This window comes from Anopheles moucheti, chromosome 3 (assembly GCF_943734755.1).
Source record: "Anopheles moucheti chromosome 3, idAnoMoucSN_F20_07, whole genome shotgun sequence".
NCBI classification, from domain to species: domain Eukaryota; kingdom Metazoa; phylum Arthropoda; class Insecta; order Diptera; family Culicidae; genus Anopheles; species Anopheles moucheti.
The window spans coordinates 14,186,697-14,200,828 of NC_069141.1; the positions used below are offsets into that span (position 1 = coordinate 14,186,697).

The 14,132-nt window shown below is 47.7% G+C and overlaps 1 protein-coding gene across 2 annotated transcripts in view; it reads left to right on the forward strand.

The window, feature by feature from the left end:
- The window catches only part of LOC128305654 (epidermal growth factor receptor), a 92,089-nt gene that overhangs the window by 50,052 nt on the left and 27,905 nt on the right, over positions 1 to 14,132 (forward strand). Inside the window, exon 1 of one of the 2 annotated variants that reach the window (XM_053043220.1) lies at positions 7,669 to 9,358. The exons of the other annotated variant lie outside the window; for it this stretch is intronic. Within the exon in view, the coding sequence (XP_052899180.1) occupies positions 9,160 to 9,358 (199 nt within the window). The 5' untranslated portion in view covers positions 7,669 to 9,159. Of the gene's footprint in view, positions 1 to 7,668; positions 9,359 to 14,132 lie in introns of those variants that run through there. 2 annotated transcript variants of the gene reach the window in all.

Consider the following 14,132-nt stretch of genomic DNA (forward strand, 5'->3'; position numbering starts at 1 on the left):
AATATTATCCATTGGACTACTTTATTGTTCTCGACTAGTTTTGAAGTATATAATACTAGTTTGTCAATTTAGATTTTGCAAAATAATTTACCGGAATTAACTAACTTTTGCCAATATCATGTCTCGAATTGGGTCTGTTGGCTATCATTTTATTGCAACTACTTCATGCCTCCGGACGAAGTATTCTTTACGAGTTTTTTTTCTTTTTAGATCCTTTGCTTCTCATATATTCTAATTTCCATCCGTATGGAATTGCTGAAAAATTTGGGGTATTCAAATTTCATGCTTCGTTTCGTAATGGAATATTTTTAGTAATTGAATTACTGTGATTATTCATTGTTTAAAACTTTCGTGTCACTTCTAAACTTTTTTTTTATCTTTGCTTAACATTTCAATAATAAATCTAAATTTTAAAACAAACATAATGTCACTGACAAATGAAATACATATGTCCCCAAAAATACCACCCTACCCGACTGTCGGCACTCATTAAGATTGGGACACGAAAACCAATCGCCGCAACCTCCGGGAGGCATTTTGTTTTAAGCTCCGAGTCCCAAACCGCTAGCTAGCTTGAAACGTGAGACTCGCTGCTGATGCTGATACTCATTATCATAAGCTGGCCTTTTTTCGCCGTCGTGGTCTATCTGGTGCAGACACCAGTTCGTTGGCGGCACCAGTTCGTTCCGTTCCGTGGCCAAAACCTACCCGTAATATAAACGATGATCAAAGAGATTTCCTACCATAGAAGGAATGTACAGGTGAAACTTCTAAACGATAAAGTTTGCTTCCCCCTCCTGGCTTTGGGGAGAGTGGTGGGTAGGGGATGTCGTGGTAGAAATTAAAATGTTACCTCTCGCACTCACCACCCCCTGGAAGAGTCGGAGAGGGCCACCATTTTGTGGGCAAGCAAAACCCATACTGCTCCGCGGCGCTTTCGAACGAAGCGACTCCACTGCCTAGACCTAATCGGTGGAGTCCTCCCGGGAGTCCCGCGAGAGTACGAGAAATGATTCCCACTGACAGGCGTGTAATACGAGCCTTTTTGGTATTTCGAAAGGCTCCAACGAATTAGTCGCCATATCGGGGCGGTAGATTTTAGCCAAATCACCCCACACCACTCGCACCAACCCGCCATCCGTTTTTCGATACCAAATTTTTATTGATTCTCCGAGCAATAGAAAGAAAAAAAACCATGGATACGAATTCGGTCCGTGTGGGGTGAGGGTTGAGACCTGTCCGAGAGAGATCGCACAAAACCTGAAAAACCGCATCTCCAAACATCTTCACATCTCATCTGTCCCCCTCCCAAAAAAACGGTGGTTCGTTGGTCCTGGCTGTGACCGCAGCTTTGTTGCGAACGCTTATCGCCGACATGAACTGTTGACTAATTTGTTCCGACAGCGTGAGCAATGGTTGCTGTACGGTAGAACGCGTTGGGGTTTTCTGCCCGGTCGGCACATTCTGCGGGGCCGGTCGGTTTATGCAACCGCCCGAGTGGGTGCCCGCGCTGTCCAAGGATTCCTGTTCTTGCTGTTTCTTGCTGTTCCCGGTTGAAGGGCACTCACGTTACGCCCCGTGTCGTAGGCAAATTGACAGTTTGGTTCGCTTCATGCCTCCGTGAGAAATTGTCGCACTGTAAGCAATCCGAGAGTGGCATTAGCACTAGCGGGACTTTAGCTGTGACTGTATCGTGATCGATGTTGCAAGCATTTCTTTTAGCTTGAGATTATGCACAATCAAGAACACCGTTTTTTCCTAGCTGGGCCAAGCTTTGAGTAATAAATGAAAGTAAATTTTTGATGGCGTTTTGCTTTTTTTCTTGGTGAGCACTAATATAAGTCAAATTAATTGCCACCTCTGGTCGTCATAAATGCAGACCGTCGCATGAAACACGTTTTGTAAATTCTTCTCCCCAAGTTCTGCGAAACCCGTCGTCTACTTTCCATAAATTAACATTAGCTAAACTAATCACTCAAACCGCTGATAAAGCGCTCCACAATCACCTGACACACATTCATGGTCCAAATTTTACGATCCAAAGCGAACGAATGCTGTGTCTTTTCTTCGTTGGTGTTTTTTTTTTTTGTTTGTTACCTCTCCCTACACGGGATGCGCCGGTGAAGATGAACGCGGCAATTTCTTTCTCACCCTTCGGTCCACCTCAATTGGTCCACTAATTAATTCCATTTCTGGAGCCTCCACTAAAATTCCTGCCAAAAAGGAGGGAAAACGAAAACAAAACCCCGATGGGGTCCATTGGTGTTTCTTTTATTTCCAGCAGAAGGACCACTCTGGCCCGGAGCCTTTCGATCATGATTTGTGTGGTTTAATCGTATTCGCTATGCTTTCGGCGCGATCGTGTGGAAAAACAACCGAACAGCAGGCTCTATTGGTGCGCGTACCGTAACAGAAACCGAACTCCGTTCGATGCCGTACGCCGTATTGCCAATATCGTTTTGCACAAACAAAACTGCCATTCCTTCGTTTTGCATATTCAACGCAGGGTGTTTTTTTTTTTTTGGTTTTGGTTGGGAGTTTTATTTTGGAGGCTTTATTTCTGCTCAGGACCACCACAAAGTTCCGTTCCCCGCAAAAAAAAAAAACCTTCTCTTCCAACCTGTTCGAGGAGGGTTTTTTTTGTAGTAAATAAAATTTTCGATGCTAAACAATTGAGAAACGGTCACCACGGACAAGGTGATTAAATAACACGTTCTACACGGCGATAAACGCTCGAACCGGCGCGAAAACAGCGTAAAGCCAAAGCGTATCGACCGCCGGGGCCAAATTATATGCATTCTATCTCTTCCATCGCCCCGTATCAACCCGTTGGTGAATTATTGCGCACCAGATCGGCGGTTTAGCTTTCAATCGACGGTCTCTGGGGTTTTTTTTTGGGGAGGACGAACGTAACGGACGGCAAACAGCATGCTTCTTTCTAATTGCTTACAAACATATTCACCAGCTCGCGAGTAAGGTGCTCGTTGGTCGGTGCTAACCATCGGCATAGATAAGCGCCGAGGGTGAAAATATTAATTCCGATACTTTATGGCCGTCGTCAAATTAATAAATTAGTGTAAGGTTTCAACGCCAGGACATCGCACCGGTGAACGTGTACGGCGTGTTTCGGCACTTTGAATTCCAGCATCCACTGTTACTGGTTGATGTGTTTCTACGCCCCAACCGAACATTTACTGCTCACTGAAGTGTTATTCTTTTGCTGTGCGCGACTCTTCAAGCCCTTTACGCCTCATTCCTGGAGGTCGTCAAGGTTGTAAATGTCTCGACCGTTTCGTACTTTGCATACTTGACGGGTAAACTTTTTGATGTTATTTTTTTTTATGCTTGGGAGTGAGGTTTGTATTTCGTTCCGTTCATATCGTATTTTAAGTCGGCATACCGAACCGTGGCTCGCGGAAGAATTTTAATTATCAAACAAAATCGGCCGTTCGCTTTCGGCAACTTGATTCACTGTTTGGTGGATGAAACACTACCGAACACTGCGCACATTTAGCAAATAATGCGCAGCAGCCGGACGGTTGTTCGGTGGTGTTTTGTATCAGGAGATATGTGGTTGGTAATTGAAGTTAATGTGATTGAGATAAGCGAGATAATTAATTGAGTACGCGTTTGCAGAAGATGCTTCAATCTTGCTAATTCTACTTGCTGATTCACTGTATAGTACATAGCGAATAGTACCCAAGAGTTGAAGACATTGTGAGGTCGCATGAGCTTTTTATGTCAGTTACTCAGTTACTTTAAATAATGAATAAAAGGGTCGATTTTTTATGATAATTATGTATTCTTGGTGATTATTTGTTTTCAGGTGTGCTAAGTATATAATATAGTTTTTAGGTTTTAATTGAAAATCATGTAAAAGATAATTGTACAAAGTGTTACAAATACTTCCTTATCTACCCTCTCATCGAAGTCTTTCGTTCTCAATTTTTATTTTATTTTTCAAAACTATGACAAGAATTAAGCATCGATCGAAATCAAGCAAGCGATCGAAATTAAGCGAATTAAGCATCGAAATAGTCTTCACAGGGCATTTATGAATATATTTATAATTTGGTAAGTTCTTGATACGTGAACTCGGCAATGATGTTCGAACATTTGGAAAACTATCTTTGCTTCTTCATATCTCTATATTTGTCTCTTCATCTTATGTTTGTGTATGTCTTGTCAGATCGACAAAATATTCAAATTTAAAATAACGACTGTTAGCTATTTCAACCGAACTGAGAAGCAAATAGAATACGAGTAAACAATCATTAGCATTGTAATTTCGCAACAGAAACTATTTTCCCGTATTTTATAATCCTTTCAAATGCAAACACAACTGAACAAATCTTGAACCACACCGGAAATAGTTCTCATGCCCTACTGGACTGTGACTTGAGCGTTTGACAACCACTTATCCACCATCAAACGGCAGCTGAAGCTGGTACAGAAACATGGCTTTACATTGCACAATATATCAAACTGTTTGACGAACGAATATGTTTGCCCGTGATAGAACATTTAGCACCACGTCAAACGCATTATTATGGCAAACAGAACTTATCAACCACTTCCTCTGGTTATCCTTCAAATGTTTTTTTTTACATTTCAAATCCATCGAGACCAAAAGTCCAGCTAGAGGGATAGAGAGATTCGGAAAGTCTATTCCCACAGCACTGCCGCGCTGATTGCGCGATCCTGGCAGTGAACTACAAACAGAATGCGCATTTTCTTCCGGTAGAATGCAAACACAAATACACGAGCGAAAAAAAAACGGTAACATTGTTTGACTAACCATTCCAATCCGCTTCTTGTTATGTTCGGATCGGTAGACAGCAGCTTGCTATCAGAACAGCAAACGCAAACATGATTTCGAATTTAAATATCAGATACAGGGAGAGGAATAGAGGGAAAGAGAGAGCGAAAAAGCACCTCCCATGCCAAGATCTGCAAGCCCGGTGCGTTTGACTGTTGACTCCGATAAGCGTTGTTTGCTGTTGGGTACCGGTCCATTTCTTCGATTGCAAACGTGCGAACCATTTAACCAATGCATTAGCGAAAGCGGACCCCAGTAGATATCGAAAACTGCGTCATGCGATAGTGCAAATATTTGGCATCGGGAAGAAAAAAATCGTGCGCCTCGCGATCGCGCTGGGGTTTTAATCTGCGCAACAATTGCGACGTCGCAGCGCTTAAACACGCCGTATTTGCGCCGTGCGGCTGCTATCGGACTTTGGCTTTCGGGTGACGCAGGTCGAATTTTCAGATTCAGCTATTAGTGAGTGTGCGTCGTCGTCGTCGTCGTTTTGTTGTTGCTGTTGCGTTCCACTCGCTCGGTTGGCTCTTTGCATTCGAACACACACCGATCGTCAACGGTCAGTTTGTGATGTGTGAGGGCTTATGCGGTAGGGGAATGCTGAGAGGGGGGTGGAAAGAAAGACTAGAAGAAGCTGACGGACGCATTCCAACGGACCGAGCTGTAGGGTCGTGACGCTTGTAAACCCTACGAAGCGAGGTGGAAGGGTTGTTCGGGAGGGATGGTTAGGAGGGGTCTCTTTCACCTTTAGCTAGCCCGCGATGCAAAACCCGAACCGACCGCCCGATGATGCTGCAAGAGGCTGGAAGGCTTAACAGTAAACAAGGAATGGACAGACCGAAGAAAGGAGTCGAAGACGAAGTGAAAGAGCGATGCGATGTGGCGGCTTAAACGGAACGGATTTCGTTGGCGATATGTATGGTGTATGGACGACGAACGTACGGCGCGGATTTACCTGTTTCACCCCCCTTTTCACGATCGCAACCATTTCGAACGGCTTGCAGCCTCTTCCGAGTGCCGTCGATACCCCCACAAAGCCAGACCGGTCTCCGGAGGGAGCAGCGTTCGCAGTAATCTGAGCCAGGGAGAAGCGTACGAATGTGTGCGTGTATGTGTGTGTGATGCTATGTTGACTTTATGTTTTTATATCTTTTGTTTTCCCAACCTGCTTCGCATAATCCACCACCGATACATGCTCCCTGTGTATCCTACACAGGTGCGTGATGCTGTATTGGTACGCTCACGAGATCACGCTACACAGATTGAAAGCTTCAACAACTTCTCAAAAAAAAGCTTCATCTCTCCCACTAACACACACACATCCAACACAACATGAGATGCTGGAGGGTTTGTTGCAGGGGTTGAAGATCATGCTGGAGCAGCTTTCCCGCAAAACCGATCGAGCATAATGCAATGTTGGCAGCAGCTTTTTTGTTGTTGTCATGCTTTCCGTTTCACTCGCACGCGGATGCGGTGGGAAGCGAATTGCCGATTGGCATTTGCTGTTACTTTTCTATCCCTCGGCCCTCCTTCTCCACCTCCTCCTCCTTCTTCTTGTTAAGGACCTGAAAAGGGGTGACGCAGTGTTGTGCGTGTGTTATGATGAAATGTTTTATCACGGAAATTTAAATATTTAAATAAACTAAAAAAAGGCGATAACTTTCCGTTGCCTAAACTAGAACAGTTGGTCGGTGGGCTTCATGTGCTGGAATTTACAACAAGGGAGAGTTTTACTATTTGCAATAGTTAAATATTATTTTTGAGCTGTTGTGTGCTTTAAGAGCCACAATAATTTAATTGTAACGCCACCATTAATTGTGCCACTGGCTGCCCCGCGTGTCGCTAGTGTTTTTCAGCAGCACCTCAAACACATAAACAAGCATGTTTTTGGCCGAGAAAAAACACACTGAAGGTGCCCTGTTTTGCGTTTCAAATAACCTGCTCGACACTTGTTCAACATGGTCCATTGTTTTTTTTTTCTCTCTGGTGTTTGTTGGACAGTTGCAAGCACAGTGCAATAGTGCTTCCGTAAGATTGTGATGCTTTTCCCTGACTCAGCAGTGGGAAATATTTATTATTTGGCATGAGCTTTTAAAAACAACATTTGGTTGTCCATCGCATTTTTGTGGTACCTCGCTGGGAGCGTTCCAGATTGTTTAGATTGCCGTCTGCGATACTTTTTGGGCGCAATTCCGATCCGAACTTAACCTCAGCAGGGAGATAGTTGCGGTGCCTTGTAGGAAAACAATTCTTACACGTCGGAGTCCATACGCAACGCCTCGCAAAAGAGAGCGTTAGCCGTCTCGGTCCTGAGGCCTTCGGGCGGTTGAACATTTTTATGAGCTTGCTCATGTGGGTCTTTATTTTCCGCCCGTACCGTATCTTGTTACACACCGTTCCTCGCCGGGGCCCTCTTGTGGCCTGACACCGTGTCCGCGTGCGTCCCGCCGAGCGTCTGGACTCCGTTAGGGCTGGATTTTTAAAGCCTTGTTGAGTGTGCAATAAAACACGGTACGAATGCGCACACACACAAGCGCGCGGCGAGGGTTTCGATCGACGATCGGACAACCGTACGCACACCACCGTAAGACGGCGATAAACAACATGGTTGACGCATGCTTTCCCGCTCGTGCAATGGCGCGCGCACGCATACCTGCGCATTCCACGATGTGATCTTTCCCAATGGCGTGTTCGGTGTTTCCATCTCGTTGATGTTTCTCGTGCTGGAATGTTTTCCTTTGATTTTTTTGTTATTTATTCTTGTTCCACATTTATGCTACACCTTTTTCGAAATATAAAACAATTCTCGCACACACACACTCATGCACAGAAAGAATGAAAGAAAGGGAAAGAGGATAAAGTTTATGCTGGTTGCTGAAAGCTTTGAAAAAGCTCTCCAAACAAAACACCAACCCCCGACGACGGGGCGCTTCGCGAACGTCAACAACACCGTCTCCGTCTCAAGGTGGTGGCCCTTTTCTGTACACCACCAGCGTGAGCGGGAAGGCAACATACACACACACACACACGCACACACCCGCGAACGTCTTATGATGGCGTTGAGGGAGTGTGTGATGAATACTGCCCGTACGGTGGTCTCACTTCGAGTTCGGATGCTAAGCAGTGCGCAGGTGTGTTTTGCGGTCGTCCATGCGTACGTTCGTTGCGCGGGTTTTCGCGGGTGCTTTTTGGTCACACGCGCCGTAATTTTGTGAACGATTGTTTGAGGGGGGGGTTGGTGATATTTAAGGGTGGAATAGCAACAGCAACGAAAAAAAACAGCAAATACAGTGGCCGCAACGTCGTGCGTGAAACAATCAGTCCAAAGTTTGTGAGTGACCGAAGAATCGAAGAAAGTTGTTGCCGAAATAAATATAAAAAAGGGTGCTCCGGGAGATCGCCAAAAAATAAAAAGAAACACAGGGGGTTAGACGAACAACCCCTGGCCGAGTGTTGTGCGGTTTGTGCGGTTTTCCTGCCGGATGTGTGCCGGAGCGGCCAAATCTGCCGGGCACGAGCTCTAACGCCTTCCACAAATCAGGCAAACAGTGCGGCAAGTGTGCGGCAACATAGCTCAACCCTGCCCTTTTGAGCACGTTCTCGCGCTCAACCGTGCAATACGGTCGGTGGTTACAGTTGTCAAGCTGGTCAAGTGGTTTCGAATCTGCTAAGAACGGCAAGGGGAATATCCACTTAGGAAGGAAAGATAGTTTTTTTGTCGTGGTCGTGGTCGTGCTTGTTTTCTTCTCAAAACCCACTTCTACCCAAAGTTGAGAAACATCCAAATCCGGGCGTGCGTTGTCGGTGTCGTATTGAATGTTGTGTGACAAATACGTTGTGTTTGTTGTTTGAGTGGCGGGGGCCGGGCCGGGCCCGAGAAGAAAACCTAGTTGTCAAGTGTGAATAGTTCGTGATCTTTGCTTGGTCACAAGTGGTACGCGATCGCGTCAATTGCATCACAGCGTGTAACGCGAGCTGCGTAGCGTATGGTTAAGAATAGCCGGTGGTGTGAAGGAAAATAGCAGTGCGAGCTATATTGTTTTTTATCGTGTGTGTGAGTTTTTCTGGGGGTGTGGGTGTGTGTGTTTTTGGTCAACAAGGCGCTGTTGGTGGCTGTTGGTAAACCACCAACTAAAGCAACTCCAATAAAACAACAGAAAAATACCCACTTCGGGGGCGAGTTTCTTCTGGCTCTGGGTCAATTTCCATTCTTGCGCGCGAATTCTCGCTATGAGCCACCGGTGACAGATCGCGTAAACTGCAGGAGCGGAGCAGCACTATCGCGACTCCGCCACACGCGAGTAACAGGCCGCACCGGGCAGCGAGGGAATGTGGACACGATGAAGGGCTACAACACGAGTTTAGCCGGGTCGGTTCTGCTCGCGGTACTGCTGCTGGTGGCCCTGCTACCATGCCTCCCTGCGACCAGCCCCGGCTACGAGATGTACAAGCAGCACCGCCAGCGGCAGCTAATGGAGCGCCAGATGCAGCTGCGCCACTACGAGGAGAAAAACCCATCCGAGTTCGTGAAGGGAAAAAGTAAGTTATCGCGCTAAAACTGCTCGGGTGGAGCCGCTGTAGAGTGGCGACCGGGACCGGGTGGTCATGCAAACACACCACCGGTAATGTTTACCGTGGCCCCGTGTAGGAGCATAGCTTTTCGGCCGGGGCCCGTTCGTTATCGTTCGCAACGCCGTCGAACGTTCGAACGCGAACAATCGACATGCTTTGATCGCTGCAATGGGATCGCTCTTATCAGGGGCCGCAGCATAAGCACGGGGTAAACATTTACACCTTCGTGTGGCCGACATATGATTCCGGGTTAAAGCGCATTGCCTTTACCCCTTTTTTTACGTACCTTTCGGTGGCCGGTGGCATCGATAACAATCGTCGCCTTTAATGTTAGTTACGAAGCAGCAGGGTTCCGGACAGACAACCGAGATGTTCTATGTGGGACACTTCTTATCCAAAAGTTCCAGAAGTTGTTCGATAAACAATCGATCTATTTTATGCGAGAATTTTATCGGAACTTCTTCGAAATCATATTGGTTACATCAGAGCATCCTTTTTTCGTCGATAAGATCGAAGTGGACTATTTATTGAAATCGTTTCAACTTCATCATTTGTCCCATATGCAGCTGCTCCAGTGACGCTCTATAATTTTACTCAAAGAACTACATTTTCCGAATCACAAATTATTTAAATTTGACGCTCTTCATCGTCCCAGTCTGCCCGGGAAGGTTCGTTTCTTACCGTGCATAGATTTCCATAAAATCATTCCCAGCATCTTCAGGGCTCTTATCCGTGGATTCTCATACAGATATCGATAATATAGCGTTAGATGATCACCTCTCCCTGGGGATCCTGGTGCCGAAACAAAGAAACTCTTCTTGCTCGCAGCGTACCAGCGTAAAAGGAGGGGGATTTTTTTTCTTGCGTATTAATTTCCCCCAATCCCAAGCGAAATGCGGGATACGAACTTGCGGTACCGCACGCCACCAGACCTTGAGCGCCATTTTGAGATTGTGCCTTCACGCGACCCTATAATTTACCCTGCTGGCATCTTTGGGGCATTCGTAACCGGGGTTGGAAGAGGAACCACGACTTGGCAGCACCGCCACTGCCAGAGACAGCCAGCGGTGGTCGGGCACCAGCGAGTTGAGCTACCTTTGTTAGAATAAACATAATCTTTATGATTAAACATGATTTGCACATACACGGTGGTGGTGGGAAGGGGCAGAAGGGGGGAGGGAAAAGAAGGCAAGAACAACGGCTGAAGAAAGAAGGCTCCCAAACTCCAGCATCCCAAACCATAGAGGCGCAAAACCAACAGTGAAGGAAAGCAAACCATCGCTAAAGCTTCCCCACAAAGAATGATGGCGCAAAAGGGGCACGATGAAAACGGTTCGAAATAGCTGCTGGGCAGGCGTGATCGTGGCAGGATCTTGCTCTGCCTGTCGCTTTGCTTTTGCGTGCGCATTTGTGTATGTATGTGTAGCTGTGTGGCCATCATTACGAGAGAGAGCCTCCCATCATCCACGAACCACCAGCCTGTTCTTTTGCGCCAATACTTCCACAGGCAGCGGCAGACACACGCAGACACTAGGCACGGTGAAGACGCGCCCGTAAACGAACGAGCTGGGGGCAGGGCCACGGTACGTAACAATGGCGCTTTTGTTGCGAGCCTTCACGTCGTGACCACCGCGCCGTCTGCGCCAAACCACGAAGTGCCTCCGCTCGCCAGGACCAGTCCGTCTTTTGCCCGGGTTCGTCGCCGGGAAACGCCGAATGTCCGAGGCATCGCAAAAAAGGGATTCATCTCGAGCGGTGCGCGGCATCTGCAGCGCGGCAATCTGGGGCACTCTGATTCCCGCCCTGCTGCCACCCTTGTGCCAGAGCAGTCGAAAGCTCCATTATTATTAATCTTTATCTAGATGCTTTTAGTCGACACAGGGAAGGGAGCTTTGGACTGTGCGGAGGGGAGAATGCCCACTGCGCGAGACGCCCCGAAAGGCAGCATAATGCTGATTAATCTACCTTCGAACGACGGGCAAAAGGGGGGGGCAGGAGAGCGCGATTTTGCACGACGAAGGAGTAAGTGCGAAACCGAGCGAAAGGTGGCCCCCAGGGTTAATGGACCCTTTTTGCTTCATATTTTTCGTGCATACAGGGGGCATACGAGCGAACTTTCTTCCAGCCAGTTCTTTCAGCCTGGAATGATGGGTTCTGGATGGGCACGCGGGAGTGACCTGCATGGATCGCATCCAATTAACGGGTGTTCGGGGAAGAGAATGAAGCAGCGGAAAAGCTGACCGCCTTAACGACTTCGTCACGAACAAGAGCCCCCCCAAAAACGGTCAGTAATGTTCATAATCTTTCGGTATACGGGGAAGCAAATATCGACACTACTTCAGGCCCACTTCCTCGAACATGCACTTCTAGCCGAGCTAATGAGGAGTCTTCTATCAGCTTACTCATGGAAATCAATCATCCATGGCGTTGACGGTGACGCAACGGCTGATCGATGCGACAACATCAATGGGCTACACTTTCTTTTCCCCGCGTGGTGACTCCACCTTGGAAGTGGAGTGAAGTATCTGGAGCAACGATGTTTTTCGGCGTTCCTCAAAGACCGGACGGAAGCGATGGAAACGGGGGTTTGGTAGTACCGCGCACTTCCTATTCGGCCCTTTCGGGTGAACTCAATTTCCTGCACAACCTCCGTAGGGTTTGACTTCATTGACCCTCCCCGATGAACGTGACCGGTCACTGCGGAACGAACAAAGCCTTCCATCTTGTTGCCGTTCCAAAGAATAAGATAAGCTCCGTGTCGGTGGAAGGTGAGATGGTGTTTGACCGCAACGAAACAAGTATTTCCACAATACGCCCTCCTGTGTAGAACTTCTCGCCATCGCGGGCTCTCGAGATGTGCGAGATGAGGGGCTTGCAGTATTCTCAGTGTATTTGTATCGCTAAAGTATGCATTTACCGTACTGCACAACGGTCGAAGATGAGCAGCAGTGCAGCGTGAACAAAAAGCGCGCAACATCACGAACACGAACTTGAAGATCTGACCTTACCCCATGACCATACGCCATTACCCGATTGCCAGAACTCGTTGCGTTTTGCAAGTCTCCGTTGTTTTGCTGGAGAGATCTGTTACATCGTGCAATTCTTGCTGGGATTTCGCTATTGCAGCTTTACCGGGTATTTAACATATTTGTCGACCTTGCCAAGTCGCTGTCCTTGCACACCTTAGCAAACACCAGTATCAGTGGGCATCAGTATGCAAACTGTAAACTTCATCATAACTCGTGCCAAAGATTACATCTCGCTATAAGGGCGAGTGTCTAATGAAAGAGCGCACGGCATCTTATCCTAACAATCTGGTCGGGTTCTTATTAATGGGGCTCTCCAATGCGTTCGAGTGCGCCAGTTTGTGGGGCTTCAATCATCGCTCGATCACGGGGCTAACATGGCGCTCAATCAGTGTTTGCAACTCCCGGTAGCCATCCGTACGATCGCGTCTCTAATTAAAGTTCCGCTGTCACCGCGCATCCGCAACGCAACGCAACCGAACGACAACGTCCGAGTGGCGCTATCGATTGTCTGAAAACGGAGCTAGCAATAGTGCACGACACTAACCGGACGGACGGCCAACCGGAGTTACCGAGGAAAGTTGTTGCGGCGGTGCGTTACAATTCGCGGTGTAACGCTGCGCCTGTTTGGCGAGTGGTAGGGCGAGTGCACGCCATCTCGAACGCACAGCGACCAGCGAAACGATTAGAATGCCTGGTGGAACCGGTTTTTTTCTGTGCCGGTGCTGGTGACGGTTGTGTCGCTGTAGACGCGCGGGTCTTGTTTCGCTCGCTGTGTCTGTTTCGTTCCGGACGGACGGGGCTTTACTGGATATGCTAAGTGCAAGTGTGGTGTGGTTCTCGGCCACCCGCTTCTGGAGGCTGCGGAGGTTGCGCGTTTCTGGAGGGCTTTCTGAGACAGTTGGTTGAGTGGTGTTTTGCCACGTACGCTGTTTGCGCAAGCAAAAAGGTAAAGATTTCACAGCCCAGTGCTAGATCTCGCTTGGCGTCAGTAATTAAACACGTATCGAAGCATATTCACACTTGGCTAGCGCAAGCGGAAGAGCAGGCAGAAGACGCTGCTGGCCGTGATCGGTGGCGTCCTTCACAGTTGGATACAACGACGATCGATTCGTGCTGCTCGCCCGGTAAACGTTCTACGAGGACGCGGACCGCGTGACGTGGGCCCTAGCTATGAAATGACTTTCAAATGAGACAGGTCCAGCATCTGCAATCGGATCAGAATCCAGAATCAGTTTTGGGAAATAGAGAAACCTTATTTTTTGTTGTTGAATTCTTCCTACCCGCCCGTCTTATACGCCACCGCTACAAAACCGGTAGAGAAAGAACCTCGGGGCGAAGCGTACAGAACAAGGAATCTCTAGGATCTCGCACCCGTCCCGGTGGTGCTTGGGTCAAGCAATAAGACGCAGCAAAGCAAATGATCAAGAATCTCAGTTCTTGGAAAATAGCAGCAGAAGGAAAGAAAGAAATGACCTAGGCCCGAATCCCGGGAATCTGAAGAAAAAAAAAAACCACAACGGAGACAACCAGCTAGACGAGGGATTGCGAAGACGGCGGGCAATGCCGGGCGGCCAACGAAGGACAGATGGAGAGAAAAACAGATAAAAGGTACGAAGGCACTTTTATGCGCCTGCCAGCGCTCTAAACGCTTAGTAAAAGTGACGCGCTGGAAAGAGGCAACTCAACATCGGTGGGTCGTTCGGGCGCAACGC